The 16502-nt window shown below is 40.0% G+C and overlaps 3 protein-coding genes across 7 annotated transcripts in view; all 3 read right to left on the bottom strand.

Moving 5' to 3' along the window:
• Positions 1-10017, bottom strand: part of LOC145422889 (synaptotagmin-2-like) — a 62115-nt gene extending 52098 nt beyond the window's left edge. For 3 of the 5 annotated variants that reach the window (XM_080294810.1, XM_080294815.1, XM_080294813.1), the window contains exons 1-2: positions 9752-10017; positions 9586-9650 (exon numbers count right to left, since the gene is read on the bottom strand). The gene's annotated coding sequence lies outside the window, so the exon portion shown is untranslated. Of the gene's footprint in view, positions 1-9585 lie in introns of all 5 variants that reach the window. The other 2 variants (XM_080294811.1, XM_080294814.1) reach the window with 2 other exon arrangements.
• Positions 10018-11247: 1230 nt separating this feature from the next.
• Positions 11248-13738, bottom strand: oard1 (O-acyl-ADP-ribose deacylase 1). Its single transcript, XM_080294798.1, has 6 exons — positions 13541-13738; positions 13297-13405; positions 13022-13187; positions 11898-11956; positions 11668-11780; positions 11248-11533 (listed from the first exon to the last, which is right to left on the bottom strand). Exons 1-6 carry the CDS (start codon positions 13603-13605, stop codon positions 11386-11388), a joined length of 660 nt encoding a protein of 219 aa, XP_080150924.1. The 5' UTR covers positions 13606-13738; the 3' UTR covers positions 11248-11385.
• Positions 13739-14074: 336 nt separating this feature from the next.
• guca1b (guanylate cyclase activator 1B) lies at positions 14075-15788 on the bottom strand. Its single transcript, XM_080294799.1, has 4 exons — positions 15332-15788; positions 14763-14912; positions 14523-14637; positions 14075-14313 (listed from the first exon to the last, which is right to left on the bottom strand). Exons 1-4 carry the CDS (start codon positions 15533-15535, stop codon positions 14189-14191), a joined length of 594 nt encoding a protein of 197 aa, XP_080150925.1. The 5' UTR covers positions 15536-15788; the 3' UTR covers positions 14075-14188.
• Positions 15789-16502: the final 714 nt, after the last annotated feature.

The following is a 16502-nucleotide window of genomic DNA, read 5'->3' as shown; positions in this document are numbered from 1 at the left end:
ACAGTGTTTCAAATGCATTCCAATGAGGGGGCACAAACCAGCCATGTCCTAGATAAACAGTGCCCTGCACTGCATTGAATGCCTCTCAATTGCAGTAGGGTTTACATAACGGCAGACAATGCACAAGGATGCACATCACTTCCAGAACTCAATATGACAAAAATACAGACTGAAAAGCAGAATCCTTGTTATTAAAACAAAAAACAAAAAAAAACAATGGATGATCTCCAAGATGACTTAGAACACACTGAAAATAGAAGCTGTAGAATAACGTGAAGGTTTTAGTTACTTTTTTAGGGATGTTATATTGCTCCTGTTTCTAGCTTTCACTGTTTTTAGTTTCTCCAAGAAGTGATGTGATCCTAATCTAATTGATGACATTAAAGATTCATGATAGAAGACACGTGGTTTAGAATTAGTGTATTTACTCAACAAAATGATGGTTCCCTTGTAATGAATAATGCCATACTGAGACTACTGGTTAGAGCTGTGTATAGTCATGTGAGAGTGTCCCTAGTTTAGGCTGAGGCTAAAGAGTCAAGTATTGACAAACCATTGCTTACAGCAGAGAAACACACAAGGGAAACCTGGGGATGGAGATGATGGTAAAATAATTCTTGAGTGGCCCTGGATGTCTATTTGAAATATCACATTAATAAGGTATAAACAGTAATAACAATTGCTTGGCATTCAATAAAGGAAGAGAATGGAGTAATAAAATGTTTATATTTTTGCAGTTAATCTCATTAAAAAACAATCCAAAGAAAAATTAAACACATTAGTCCATGGTAACCCCCAGCTTTCAGCATACAGCCACAAGATCATAGCAGTTGCATCTTGATGTTTCTCCCCATTTTGTTTACCTGTTTTTCCTCCTGAGTTGTCAGATATTATACAACCACTTGCACGCACGCAGCCTCTTGGCGATTAACACAGCTAAGATTCACAAAGCATTCTTGTTTAATGAAAAAAGACGCACAGTTTGTAAGACGACGTACAGTGTGGATCTCTGTGTCTTGAGGCTTTTTGAGCAGTGATTCAGGAAGACTCTCCAGATAAGAATAGAGACCGTGAAAACTATATATTCACAGATATATATAGCTCTCCACATAACAATATCGTGAGAGGGTTTAGAGAACTGGACAAAGCATGAGAGCAATAATTTTGATCAATATAGTCCATTGAATGTCTTGTCCCTCGTGCAAAATAGATTTTGCAGCCCTCCATCATGATCTTGGAGGCACCATCCAATTTGCTGTCAAGTCAATAATCTCTTTGGGAGAGATCGAATCTGCAAGATTCCCTCAACTTGGCAGTAAGACACAGCCAAAACACACAAGTACTCTTCACTTCACTCTTTGTAGAGGGAAGTTAGATTAAAGGCATTTGTTTCTGCTTGTTTCTAACACCTCTCTGAAATGCAGCTTCACTGAAAACACATTAGCTGAATACAAATGAACACCAGGAATCTTTTATTCTGGGAACGACAGCAACACAATGACCTGAGTGGTGAATGAGTGAAAAGGATGAATCAACACCCAGTGGAGCACCTTTAGCTTTATAAAGCACCATAAGTGACCTGCCACTCGCACAACTTTACCGGTGCACTGAAGTTACAAAACACAATGGTAATGCACTTGAAGTCAAACCCAGGCATCATTTGCTAGTATGGCTAATGTTATATACAGTGCTGTGCAAAACACTCATATATCTTGCTTCCAAGAAGCCAAGTGGTCTTAAAGCACAGTTTTCCTTTGCTTGTTCACTCAGAGAGAGATGGAAGTATGCCAAACAACACAGGGACTGGTCTTAATATCAGTCATAACATGTCTTATGGAGTGATGAATCTAAATGTAAAATGTTTAAATCATCATCAATGTACAGAGGAGATCGGGAAAGAGGGATAACGATGAGTGTCTACAGCTATCTGTGAAACACGGTGGAGGCTCTGTCATGGTTTGGGGCTCAAAAATTGATCAAACAATAATTGCAGAAAAGTACATTCACCTTTTGATCCACTTATCATTACATCTGGAAAGGTGTTGGCATGGTAACAGCTTCATTTTTCAGCATGGCATTGATCCCAAACACACCGCTGCTAATACAGTAAAAGCCTGCAAGCATAGAAGGTACAGTCATGGACTGACCTTCCCAGAATCTGGACCTCAACATTACTGAAGGTGTGTGGGATCAACGTGTGTGGCTATTGATTATATTTTCATAGTACAATACATTCTGTATTGTTTTCTTTTGATACACAGTGATCATCTATAAATTACATAATGGCAAATGTATGCTGTACAGAAATTAAAATGCATATATTCATGTAAAATACACATGATAATATGACGAGTAAAACATGTTCTTGCTTTCATTTTTTAAGCGTATTATTCTTTCTTATCGCCTACTCTAAACAACAGGTACGCGTAGCAATACGCACATGGATTTTTGATTCTGTATTCTGTGTCCTTCGCCTGCATACCGGCCTCAAAGAGAAAGAAGCAGCTCTCATGCTGAGCACCTACTCACGCAGCTAAAATATTCTCTTTCCTTCTTTCTCTCTCTGACTGATTATATTTCAGTATTCCTCTAATGAAAAACACAAATTCTTGTACACCTAATTTTTAAACAAACAGATCACACAACCTTGCAGGTTACATGGAACAACAAAATTCTAAAACTCTTCACAGCAGCCTGCGGTCTAAATTCATTTCAAGACATTTCAGACTCAAGAATTTCAAAGCTTGGGATTATTTTAAAGAGGAACAAAAAAATCTTTTTTTTAAGGTTTTCTGTTGATGTTTGCACCGCTCCGAGCGTTCTGCATGTCAGATGGGCAGATCTTCACTTGGCAACACTGAGAAATGGCAACTCGGCTCTCCCACTGCAAAACCCCGTGGGAATGGAGGGGGAAGGAAAACAGAAAATGTCTCTTCATTTCTAAGATTTCAGGGGCCAGAAAAATATATTTAATGAGGCTTTGTGTTGTTTCTCTGAGGAGCAAAAAAAAGAGAGAAAAACTTCAGATTGTGCTGCCAAATGCCTTTTGGAGTAGACTCAGATGAAAAAATATAGATGAAAATACACACAAAGCCCTTAAAACTGTATTTTAAACACACACAAACCCTGGGGGTGTGTTACCATAAAAACAACTGTTGACAGACATTTATAATGTCCACTGTCATTATTTGGGCAGATCAAATCATGGCTCCAAAGCAAAACTGTTATTGCAGTGATGTGAATAGTCTTGTACCTTTCTCTGGTTTCTCTATTCAAAGCTCAATTGAATTAATTTCAATTCAAAGGCTGTACTTGCACCACATATTGTCGGGGTTGTAATTTTAGTGTTATTTTCTGACTGAGAATGAAACTCTTGTTAATACCAGCTTCCTAAATGTATATAGAGAGGCCTGGAGCCCAGGGGATGCATTTCAAATGCCTCTGTGCAACCCCTTAACCCTCTTGACAAGGACGGATCTCCAGAGTAGCTTTTAGCAGAAGCACTTCAAAAAAGAGTGTCACTATTATGAGCAGAAAATCAAAAAGGATATAAAATACAACATATGGGCAATACAGAGGACACTTTCATATTTATTTCACAAGACTGTAAAGATTTACTTTAAAGCAGTGAGGCCATAACGGCTGGGAAATCTTCAGCAGAATAGTTGCCAAGAACTCTGAGATGTTGAGGTTTGGGTGCAAGCAGAGTGTGATATAGATCTGGTCAATAAACAGCCTCCTGAATAGAGTGAATCTAAACAGGTTCCTAAACTCTGACAGCACCCAAGACTAACGTATTTATACATGTCAAAGCCTGAGGTTATTCAATCTGGGAATCCACTGAGCAGTGTGCTTACTTAGCCCTTGGGGCCAACAGTCAGCTTTTTATGGTTTCTGGTATAACCTACAGATATCCAGGCCATGACTCCTGTGTTCATCTGCTGGTTGCACATATAAAAGAAAACAAAAAGGATACAAAAGGCAAAGTATTTTAGCAAATACAATCCCTCTTTCGTACCCCCAAAGAGTAGTAGTAGTTGGCTGATTTATATTCATGCAACTACAAGAGAACAACATCAGAAACCAGAAGGTTTCTGCCATAAAAAATATTTCCCTTCCTACAGATTCTACAAAGTCATATGCACAATATGTTCACAGACTTTAGAATGCATTAAATGTATGCCTCCACAGACATTCATTCAGTCTATAAGTACCTAGCAAACCTTCATATTCCATGTACATTAATGTAAATGAAGGTCCCGTGTCTATGTGAAGTGATTAAATGGTTGAACAGGCAGATGATTCTAATGCAGGGAAGCTGTGTTTAAAAATAAAACTACGGAGAGAAGAATAGAGGATGTCTCTGAATACAATGAGGCTAAAAACAGCAGGTTTTCTGAAAAAATGTCAACACAATCTCACCATGTTAAAAAGAAAAAAGCCCACAACACAGAATCTGTAAAGATGATGACTTAATATGGAAATTAAAGCAACTCCTCCTCCTTCCTCAGTCCCATTCAAACAGAGAAGATAAGAGCTACACCAGATGTGTCATATAGGAAGGTGTTTTTCTACAAATTGGATGATTAACAGAGCAGTGCAGCCAGCATTGAGACATTTGGCTGTGGGACGCAGCTCAGTGAAGAATGATTGGCTTTGAGGGCCAGGGGAGCAGATGAGACAGGGACATGGAGCATGGAGCTGGACTAAAAGACTGAGTGTGCCCACTTGGTTTTCCATCAGGATATCACTTCCATACTGGTCTGCCTGTGCCTCTTAAAGAGTGACTCCACCTATACAAAAGGGGCTATTTCTGTATCGGCAGTGTTACGCCGACTTGCTCTTCATGAGACGTTATCTCTGTCTTTAGCTCCACCCTCTTAACATTAATTATGCAGCTCAATGCAGCACTCCAAATCCCTACTGCAGCTCACCCACACTACAATACTCCACTGCTTTCTCCCACTCTCTGTCTCTGTCACAACCAACCCACAAATGAGTGTTTCTCTCTTTTTCTCTTCAAGACTACGTTCTCAACGCTCCCTAGTCAAAGACAACATTTTCCTTCTGCGAATATAGACACTTTAGACAGGACAGAAACAGTTCTCTCTTCCCTTTGTCCGACTTCATATTAAAAGCTGAAATGATTAAATGTGTGAAACATAAGTAGGTTGAACAATCGATTTCGAAACCACTGTTTTGATTTTTTGTACCAGATGGCCTCATGAAGGAAATGTTTCAATCCAGAAATAGAGTAAGCAGCTGATGTTAATGGGTACATTTATAATGATTGCGAGTTGTATTACTATCTTTAGTTGCAGTGTGACTCACAAGCAGCTCATATTTATATTGTGTCATTTCCAAAGCCTAGTGCTGATTTTTCAGTGCAAATCAGAAGCAAACAGTCTGATGTGGCGAGGAAACACACTTAACAGCTCAAACACCTGTCTGGCAAGGTGTAATTGACTCAACCACTCCTGAGCACAATCACTGTTGTGTCACAGGAAGCAGAGAGAGTCCACACTACGCAATCTGAATCAGCCACATCAGCAAAGTAGATGGAAACCAGAAAGCGTAGAATGGGAGAAGCTCTCACACTCCAGCCAACCACCCCCCAGGCAGGCAGTGGGATGGAAACGTTGCAACTGTTTATGGAAGCAGAAACAAGCTTCTCTTTCGTTTCCTAGAGCTTTTCACATGATTAAGATTCATTTTACATTTGCATGCATGTGTTTGCATGTGTGCACGTGCATGTGTTTGAGAGTGACAGTGAGAGAGTATTACTTGCCTGGCCAAAAGCTGAATAATTAATCCTACAGAACTGAAGTGTGAGGCTACAGTTTAAGGTATTTATGCATAATGTACTCTGCCTGACATTAAACTGACTAAGGAGTGTTTTGTTTTGGGTTTTTGTTTTTGAGCCCACATCAAGTGAAGGTCTTGGAAGTTGTTTGTGGGACTGTTACTTCATATCTGCCACACATGCCTTCATCGAACAAATATGAAGCCAAAGGTATGCAAACTCCAGACATTTAAAGTTTTATCTGGCTTGCTTCCCTATACATGCATTTAAATAAATTGCTCTCCTCTGTTTGCAAAGATGCTAGCTCTTGAACAAAAACAAACAGTGAGGCAGATGTTCCTAATGAGGAAAACATGGCCAGAGAAGGTGGGATCATTTAGTCAGTACCCAGCAAAGTGAATGTGCTATATGCTTACATAATCCAGGGACTGACTGTGAATTGACTACTCCCTCTGTCTACAAGGCAATGCGCTAGCAGGAGCAGGTCGGCTGTTTTGTCACGTTCACCATGTTTCCATCGCTCTTTAAAAATCCGTGCATCACCAGACGTCAAGAATGAACACCGAAGAGTGAACAGCATTTTCTTAGGTTGAGGTTGCCGTTCTCCAGCAGGCAGCCCTCTATGCTGTGCTGCTCTGCTGCTGCTGCAGGGGTCTTTTCAGTGCATGGAACCGGATGGTGAACAGAGAACACAGCGGGGGCTGGGCACTGCAATGTACTGCAGTGCTCGTAGCTCTGCTATGCACACCCACTCTCTTCCATTCTTGCTCTGCCTCTGACAATCTCTCAATCTCTTACTCTATCTCTCTACCCTTCTCTGGCCAATGGTTGTATCATTTGTCTTCCCTCATCTCTTCTCTTCAGATTCGTTATGTGCTTTTCCTGCCTGCTTCTCTCAACACTCTTTATGGTTGACTGCAATCGATATTTCCCTTGCTGTCTCTTATATTGTTCTTTTAAACTACCCTACCCTCTGTTTCTCACATGGACATAGACATGCACATCTATAAGACTAATACATATATACATCAAATAACCTTTACCTGGAGAGTTATCTTAGCCTGCTTCTAACCCCATTATTCCAGACTTCCATTTTTTCTCCAAATGGAGTAGAATATCTATAATTTACATCTCTATATTAGCAGTACAAGTACACATACACGCAATGTCATTGGCACCACTTGCTGTGTTTATCAAGGTGTCATTATAGCATCCCCAAGAGAGACTGCTCGGCTAAAACATCTGCAGCATCCTCTATTTGCATCGGAATAATCTAAACAAAATAGCCTGGTGAGTTTTTACAGCACCTCTTCTTATCCTGAGATGGGCAGTTTTGAGATTGTTGCTAAATGTACAGTGACAGCCGTTGTTGCTCCGCTATGTTGCCTCCACCATCATTTACAGGGGCACACTAAACGCCCATGCCGCACAGCATGGGACAGAGGATGTCACGCTTGGAGGATGAGCAATGACAAGCCCAGCAGCTGGTCCCTTCCCCCAGAAACTTCACAACTGTTAGAAACAGTTACGCTAATGACTTACATGCAGTGTTTACAAAGTTATCGAGATAAACCTTGCAGGCAATTTGATTATGAAACAAGAAACCTCTTTCAAAGCGCTTACACAAATAAATACAAGAACATGACCGCAAATGTTTTTGGCGTGACTCATTCCATCTACATTCCATCTAACAGCAAAAGCTTAACCCTCCTCCATCTCCCACACTCTGCATTTATCTTCAAGATGCTGTCTACTTCTTGGAATGGTGAGGGGTTTCATATCTATTTCCCATTAAAGAGCAGAGGTTTCTGATCATCACTTCCTGAATGAGTTTTACAGTCTGGCAGCAGCATCCTGCAGAGACACTTTTGTGGTCGCTTCATAAAACAAAGCTCTGTGTCACAGCAGGTGTCAGAGCCGTATGAAGAAAAGTCATTGCATGTAATTTTCATTTTTTTTTGCAAGCGATTTGTAGAAAACATAATTAATTGCTAGCCACTGTTAACTGGAACGATGTGTTGTTTCTCTTTTAATAACATTGTCATTTGGATTTTGGGTGATCACTCAATAAGTCCATGTAAAACCCATTTGTCAAGCTTGAAATATCTTGCTGCTGCAGTCGGATTGATGGAAGGAAAGCTGAACAAAATCTCAGCGCTGACACTCCCACCTAGAGCATACAGCAATAATACAGGTAGACAAGGCCGGCCAAAACATTCTTTTTTCCTTTTTGTGTGTGTATTTTATTTTCAAAATGAAACTGTGAAGAAGCCACTTTTCAGTTCCTTCACAAAAACACAGCTCTTCTTAAGGTAAACTGTGTTCCAGAAGAAGAGAGGTGTATGAATAATGAAGAAGCAAAGCCACACAGCCATTGCAAACGTCATATAATAATTTAGAAAATTTAACCAGGCAGGGTATTACATCAGCTAACCAAAGATAATTAGGAATGCCCATTAGCCTTCACTAAACATTGGTTTGCTTCAAACTTTATAAAGGAAGCTCTTGCAAAAGGTCCCTGCTATGTGCACTGTCCATGGTGCTGAAACAGATTACATTTTCTTCCCAACCCTCTTTGTACCCCTGTATATAAGAAAGTCTTGAAAACTTGAAACACAAATCTACATTACGATCGGGTTTAGATGTATGTCTCGTGCTTATAGCTACTATCAGAGTACAAGGTACGAGCTTCACTTTTAACTAATATGAAAACACAAAAAAAAATGCTCATCCAGTATTTTCAGCATCCTCATAAACATGTTAAGTCCATCTATTATTTTTCCCTGCTCTGCAGCAGGCCAGTGTTCACAGACATTTTCAGCAGAGAAAACACATAGTGCCCACTGCTGGACAACATCACATCTTCATTCAGAAATGATCAAGGTCAGATATACAGAACAGAAAGGAGGATATACTAAATTACTGCAATTTCTCTTAAATAAAAGAATGAAATCATTAATATAAAAACATATAATTATGAATAACCCTTTTAACTGTATGTCAACTTACTATCCTTTGTTGTTTGAGCTAATTTTTAACAATAATAATAATTCATAATATTATTTCTATCTTTTTGTGTTTCTTTAGTACACTTTAGTCAGTTCAGCCAATCAGAGAGCCCACTTTTGCTGCAGGCTTAGACTGGAGGAAGTCCCAGAGCACCGGATAAACCAAACAAAAACTAATCGCCGGTCTCAAACACTATCAGAGCCAATTCAAACAGTTATCTAAGCAACCCCACTGACACTCCGGGTACACAACGAGAGCGTGCAGGATAAAATTATAATGGGCTGACGTAGTCTTTTTACCACACTAAGCTTATCATAGTGTACCTATTCACAATATAAGTAGCAAAACTTCACTTATCCCAAACTGGGATAGGTGAAAACGAGGTAAAACTGTGAGAGCAAATTTGGGAAGCTGGTAGCTGGTTTGGGTTGCTTCATCCTGGCACTGTCTGGATGCTGAGGCAGCTCTGCACAGGGATGTAATGGGATACTGCAGCACTAGAGAACCGTGTGCACAGAAACTTGCCTAGGAGCATCAGGGAGTCCCACACTAACCTTCCCCCTCCCTCTTTCTCTCTCCTTCTTCGTTTTCATCAAATATTATGCAAAAAAGAAATGGAAACAAACAGAGATCCATGTATGCATTTAAAAGGGAACTGTGTGTGAAGAACTAAAACAAGGAAAAGAATAAGTACACTCACTAACAGTGAACACAGAACACAACTTCAGAAGTGAAATAATCCGGCATGCTTGCAGGAGAATGCAGCTGCTTACCTTTTGTGCAGGTTGCTCTCTCCTGGACACGGAGTTCTTCCCCCTTCTCTGCAGATTCCCAGACACTTTGAGATAGAGAGAGAAATAATCAATCTCTTCTTACTTTCTCTTATTTCCAATTTCAGAATGAATAAGTCAGGAGTCTAACATAGCAGTGTAGACACACCTTTACTCTGTAAACTCTGACACACACACACAGACTCCCATTCAAATGCACCCCAAGACTGGAGTACCCAAATTGATAAAGATCTGCTCAGGGGAGGGATAAAAACTACACACACTCACACACTGCAGTTTTTTTTTCTTTCTCTTGCTCAGCCGCTCTGCTGCTTTTTTCCTGCTGTCTTTGCCTGCACTGCTTCCTGATTGGCTAAGCTGCTCTTCAATAACATAAGCTCTCCTCTTTAATTGGAAGGGAGCCAGTTATGTGGTGCACCAGAAGCCCTCCCGCCCAGCTCATCTCTCTTTTTTTTTTATTCCTTTTTTTCCCTAAGTGCCTGTGGAAAAGAATGCTGAGCTCTGCAATTTCATACGCATTGAGCAAAGAAAAAAAGGGACGAGAATGGGGAGAGTTTATCAGTGTTTGTGCGTGTGGGGGGGGGGGGGGGGGGGGGGAGTGGAAATGAGGGAGAGCAGCGGAGGCGAGCCAGTGTACTGCAGTGGGACAAGCAGACGTTGCATGGGAACAAAGAGACAAGGGGGCTATAGGGTGGGGTGAGAACAGATTTCGCTGCACCGTCCAACACCGGCAGCACGTTGACTGTGACAGCAGGTCAGATGAAGGGAGATTTCCCTGTGCTCACTGCAGCACAGCTAGGTGGCTCTGCTGCAGTGTGGAGTCTAATTCCCAGGCAGGAAGGGGGATGGGAAGGAAGGAGGAGGAGGAAGAGAGAGGAGGCTGGTTGCAGTGATACCAAAGTCTCCCAGCCAGCCTGGATATATGGGAGGAAATGGGCAGCCATCCGCAGTGTGCACAGCGGTTAATGCCTTTTCTTCATGAATTATTGAAAGTGCCCCAAAGGAGAATGGGAGGCTAGCAGGCAGCACACTGTTCAAGCAGTCTCGCCACTACTGACGTTCGCGTTAATTACCAGCACCTGAAGTGAATATCATCGCACAGTTAGATGAAGCCCCCTTTAGAGATTGCAATAAAATATCTTGAATGGAAAATGTATGTCATTACCTCTCCCCTTTCCACTTGAATTTCATCATGCGTTAAAAGGCTTTCCCATACTGGAGAAAATGGATGTGCAGGATTGACTTTGTGGTGTCAAATTCCCTGCTCTCTTTCACTCACATCTGGTCCATTGTTCCTCGGCTGCATTAAAGCACAATACCCCAGCAGATCAATAAAGAAGCATACAATACCTTGAGCATTTGCAGTGGCCATGATGAGCACTCCAGAAGTTATATGATGACCAGAGAGAAAGGTACTGTTTGCTCAACCAACAATGTAAATGCTTAGTGAAAGAAGGGGGAGATAAAGAGATAGCTGACGCTTTATACTCAGTCCCGTGGTATAAAACACACCATATGAGATATTAAACTGAGTTCATCCGGGTTCATCTTAATTTAGTGATGAACACAGATTAAAATATTTTGGAAGTAGTCCCAACAGTCATTACAAAAAGGTTCTATAATAATACCACTACTAGTTGGATATGAGCTTATGTGGGTTCTTTTATAAAAAGAAAGCTTTATTTTATTTAACAGAGAAAATAACATGTTTCCAACTTTGACAAAAAAAAATCTCCTTGGCTTCATATACATCAGTATTTCAATAATTAACATTTCCATGAATCATCTGCGTCTGTTTTCCTTCATCACTGTGGTCTCTTCTTTCTGAGGAAGACTGTAAACTGTGATGGAGATGTCTGTGTGTTTGAAGACCTGATCCAGTATCTCTGACACGCTCGTCCACTTGAGTCGATCCAGGCCACAGCCGATACTGTCAGAGAAATAGATAAAGAATTTAACTACCACAGCAACTTAATAAATGCCACAATTAGTTGATTTTAAAATGAATTTGTTTATTATTATTTCTCTCAATTAAGGGTCACAAAAGAGAAAAATTATACAAACCGAGGCATCGATATTCTTGATACTTGGTTCTTCAGGCAATGTGACCTCATATCCTCCAGGCTCTGTCTCAGGCTGTCATAGGTGGGTTTCTGGCTTGCCTTTTTCTTTGTGATCTACAATAAAGTAATAGAAAAACAACATTTCATTGCACTAACCACAACAGCTTTTGGATAAAATCTCTCGATTTGTCTAAAAGTGTACATCTAGTGAAGTTTAATCAACATGTGTACCAGATAGTAGACAAAGCGTCCATCGCTTTTCAGTACGGCACACTGTCCTGTCACTTTTTCTGTTTGGATTATAAAGAATAGAAAGACAAAAAGAAATATAATATCCACATTAGAACAAAGCTTGATAAAAAAAAGATTCATAAATCCCTAGACCCTTAATAACACACCGGAAGACACACACACACAAAAAGTTAGAAAGTAGAGTTGTTTATCAAAAAGTTTACTAGCCTGAGAACCAAACAAATCAAAAAGCAAAAACTCATGTGTCATTGCTGTGGCACAAAGTGTCTGGCCACTATCCTGTTCAAACACATCCTCCCTCTAATCTGCCAAGACATTTGATGTAATACTAGGCCTTGTTTGACACAAACATTTTAGCTATCTTTCTATTCAGAGACACTGAATCTGTTGTTAATATCCTTTTATAACCAAAAATAAAGCTTCCAGACTGAAGCGTCCACATGATCTGTCAGTGCCTTGCAAAGCATTTGAGTATCTTCGTGTTGTGTTTAGAGAGACCCTGCACCAAGTTGGCTGCTATTCATGCGAATAAAGTTGTGGGCTAAGCTTCTTTATGCAAAATTAGAGGCATCAGGTCCAACGTCGCCTCTGAAAACTCCCCAAAACTTTCACATGTTAAGGCAAAATTATTCAACCTATTCCTCACTTCAAATGTTCTCAGAAACAAAGTTCAGCAAGTTATTTTTGAAACATAAGACAACGTTTCCAAACGAGTCAGCAGATGGGTGTTTGCTCAGTTTTAGGAGGTTACACAAGAGAGCGAGCACCTGTCAGTCATCCATTATGACGCTGGTAAGTGGCACGCCCAGCAGGATACAAATACAAAGTCACATTTACACATTTGTCATACGATACTACCTTGACTTTCTGTAAGAGTGAATGTGTGTGGAAGAATATGAGTTAATGTGTACACAGAGTCAGACAAAATTGATACAATGTGATACTCTCAGACAGTGTAGAAAAAACTCCTAACCGAGGCTGTTACAAAAGGAAAGCGAGTGAGGAGGAGGTTAAAGGCTTTTAAAAAAACTGTGTCCATGCTGGTAAAATGATCACAAGACATCTTCATCCCTGATGAATCTTTAATGAAAGGGTTGACTCACTTTGCTCTTTTAACTCAGTCACCCCTTGAAACCTCTTTCTGAATTCCACAGCTATGCCTGCCCCCATACGGATGTCCTCGCTGATGCAGTGGGCCAGAGCTTCACGCGCAGGGCAGGAGAACAGGTCCCCGGTGACATAACTCAGCCTCCACTTGTGTTCTGCAGGCTAACCAGGAGGGGGCAGCATTAGACAATGTCGTGAAGCATAACGACGGAATAACAAATACAGTAAACACTGGTGTCTTGACGGAGAAACCCCAGAAACTGAACTTTACCTTAGTTGTGTGGGTGCTGGCCGACATATGAGGTTCGGACGACATTGACAAGCGAGGGTAAAGCACTTGCAGGGCGATTTGATTTGCTGTTAAGTATCTTGAACACACACTACAAACACACGGAAGTATCGACATTCAATTTCTGCTGGAAGACCTGTTTGCTAGTTTGCACAGTACGCTGTGCGCTACTACAGTCGCTCGTATGACTTAAAAACTGCTACCTGCAGAAAGCTGTTTAACTTACGTATATAACACCGTTCTCGGAAGGTTAGTTGGTTTGGAGGTGTATGAAAAGCTGCTACGTAACATATCGTCTCGCGAGAAATAGCGAGACCTTGTGGACGATCACGCCTTCGGAATGTGAAGGTTTGTCAGATACATATGCAAAACAAATATTTTAACTTTTTCATTAGAATAATTGCAAAGCATACTTTAATAGAACCCCATTTTTAACACTATACACTAATGTTTGTGTTTAGAAGTCTTTTATTCAACGCCTATCAATAAAAGTTGGCTACTTCCTGTGGTCTCCTAAATTTATTTGGTGTTTTATGTTTTAAGAAATTCACATTTGACATTTATTGTGATTTATTAATATGTTTATTGGATAACTCTTTTTTTTTGCTTATATTATTACATATAAGAAAATAAAGCAAGGGCAGACAAACAAAACCTACATCATCATACGCAGCAATAAATGAAAGCTTGTGAAAATCTCAGCACTGATGTGGACATGTATCTAAATATGATACAACAGCATATAGCACGTTAGCAGTCAGACAGTATCAGTGTTTTATTTTATATACATATAAACTGCAATATACACAAAATCACAATATGAATAGTTACACATCAGGATTGTGCATGACAGACTGACGGTCTGTGCTTCCCCCTAGAAGTCCGCACTACGGCGTCGCTCATTGAGCCAGTCTCCGGGGTTCACATCCATCTGCAGCATCTTCATCACCCACTTGTCCCTCCGTGCTCCATCGATGAACTCATCCAGTGAGAGCTCCCCTAAGTGACGCAGGACAGTTATTCTTAGTATACATTTCTTCATTCCTGATAGATGACCATTGTAAAGCTTGCACCCACCTATCCTTTTAATATAAACAAGCAATAACGAATACGCATACAATTTTACAATTAGTGCTTCACAATGCCACAGGTGTTTTAAATCATCCATGGAACATTTTAAGCCGTTAGGAACCATTGCAAACACTCACCATCCCCATTTTCATCAACCAGCTCAAATATCCGGTCAACCACTTGGTCTGGGGTCAGCAGATTACATTCTTCATCCAGCTCTCCATGGCAGGCTTTCTTCAGCCGATAAATAGACTGAGAGTTACAGGAAAATATGTTACAGTGACTCCTTCACTGACTAAAGTTCATTAGTCAGTCAATTCAGCTGCATAATATCAACTACGCAGAACGCATGGAGACTTTAAAATAGTAAATATTACCTCCACAATTTCTAGAAGCTCTGTTTTGTCGATGCACCCGCTTCCATCTTTGTCATACATTTTGAATGTCCATTTAAGTTTATGCTCCAGTTTTCCTCGAAGGACTAAGTTCAAAGCTGCCACATACTCCAAGAAATCAATGGTGTTGTCCTGTGTGCACACAAGGTTCAAATGTTGTGAAGGAATACAAGGATGTGACTGAGAACCTAAATGTTTACTTCAGTGTGGACTTTAACCTGTCAGAGAATAGGGAAAATTATCCATTATTCCTAGAGCTAAGCTGAAACATCCAGTTTGCTTGCTGTGTATACCCTGAAAACCCAAGAAGTATTCTCAGTGAAATTGATACATGAGCATTTATGACATTTTTCCTTACTTGTACAAATTAAGTTAGCCCTCAAAATTGCTGCAAATGAGTTTTCTGCCCTTCAAATATTTAAAATGATAATGGGCATCAGCTGAAACAGCACAAGCAACCTTCCGAATCAACAAATGTGTATTAATATCTTGTCCTGCTGTGTAGTTTGGTAACAATGTTAAAATGAGACAGAACTGAAGTTTGTACTTACTCCGTTTTTGTCAAATGCTCGAAACATGTTTTCAATGTAATCTGCAGCTTCCTTGTTATGAGTAACGCCAAAAAAACTCTTGAACTCGTGCATGAACAGCGTTCCACTTGGGCATTCCACAACAAATTTTTTGTACCATTCCTGCAGCTCCGCCACATCGATTTCCTTGTCTTGGTCACTCTCTTCACTCAGGCGTTGACCCATGTTGGTAATATTTTTATTCTTGCTGAAAATAACAAATATTATCTCTTACATTACACAAATCTGGTTTGACCTGGTTACATTTTTTAAGCTTCCACCTACATTACAAAATGAAAAAAGTGCTCAGTTACAGAGTCAGTGGCTGCGGCTAAGTTTGTGCAAATCAGCAAAAACCAAATTGACCAATATGGCATGAAAGTCCATAGAAGCTGAATTGTTATTCGGCTCTCAATTGTGGCAAATCCTTACTGAAAGTGAGGATGAGACACAGACTGCTATGGATCACATGATAAAGGATTAGAAATGAACACTTGTCAAATTCAATTAGTCCACAGCCAGATTATGAGAAGATTGTGCTGCTGCTTGTATCTATACTAAACTAGAAGAAAAACAATACTGTGTGTAAAAGTTGTGGGGGGAAATGACATAAAAGGGTTTTAAGGATCTCTGATTTCATTCAATTTTCACAAATTAAAATGTATTATTATTTAATTATATGATTTAAATTTACTTCAAGGCATAAAATGCCAAAGCTAAGGCCTAAAGTCTGTATAGTGTATAAAAGTTTTGAATCGAGTGATTTAAGGCTTTACAAAGCAGAGCTAGAATTCAAATTTTAGTTTTTGAGGTTATATAATTGAGGGGAAAATCAAATGAATTGATAGAATGATCAAACAAAAGGTCAAGCACATTAAAATAAAGTATTACCTGTGGACTAATAAGTAATCTATTCCAAAATAGAAAGCTCCTGACCCGTCTGATAATTCACTCAGCTCAGTCCTTTAGTTATCCCTGGAAACCCTGACCTTCAGGTGCCAGGTAATTAACTGGTACCCTGATTACTCTATGAATGCCCACTCTAGTCTTACTGAAGCCTATAATAAAATTGTTGTCACTAGTGATGTGCATTTAAATCCACCTCATATCTCAAAATAGAAATTCTATTTTGGAAAAGGGTCAAACATCAAGC

This window comes from Astatotilapia calliptera, chromosome 20, assembly GCF_964374335.1.
Source record: "Astatotilapia calliptera chromosome 20, fAstCal68.1, whole genome shotgun sequence".
NCBI classification, from domain to species: domain Eukaryota; kingdom Metazoa; phylum Chordata; class Actinopteri; order Cichliformes; family Cichlidae; genus Astatotilapia; species Astatotilapia calliptera.
The sequence above is the reverse complement of the archived record's forward strand: the minus strand, read 5'-3'. Positions and strand labels throughout refer to the sequence as shown.

Excerpts from the sequence above, each read along its gene's own strand:
- oard1 (XM_080294798.1), bottom strand. The coding sequence starts at position 13,605 with ATGTTACGTAGCAGCTTTTCATACACCTCCAAACCAACTAACCTTCCG. Across the intron at positions 11,781-11,897 it reads GACGCTTTGTCTACTATCTG|ATCACAAAGAAAAAGGCAAG; the intron begins GTACACATGTTG and ends ACTTTATTGTAG. Across the intron at positions 11,534-11,667 it reads TCAAGAATATCGATGCCTCG|TATCGGCTGTGGCCTGGATC; the intron begins GTTTGTATAATT and ends TTTCTCTGACAG.
- guca1b (XM_080294799.1), bottom strand. The coding sequence starts at position 15,535 with ATGGGTCAACGCCTGAGTGAAGAGAGTGACCAAGACAAGGAAATCGAT. Across the intron at positions 14,913-15,331 it reads GAGCATTTGACAAAAACGGA|GACAACACCATTGATTTCTT; the intron begins GTAAGTACAAAC and ends GTGTGCACACAG. Across the intron at positions 14,638-14,762 it reads AGCTTCTAGAAATTGTGGAG|TCTATTTATCGGCTGAAGAA; the intron begins GTAATATTTACT and ends TGTAACTCTCAG.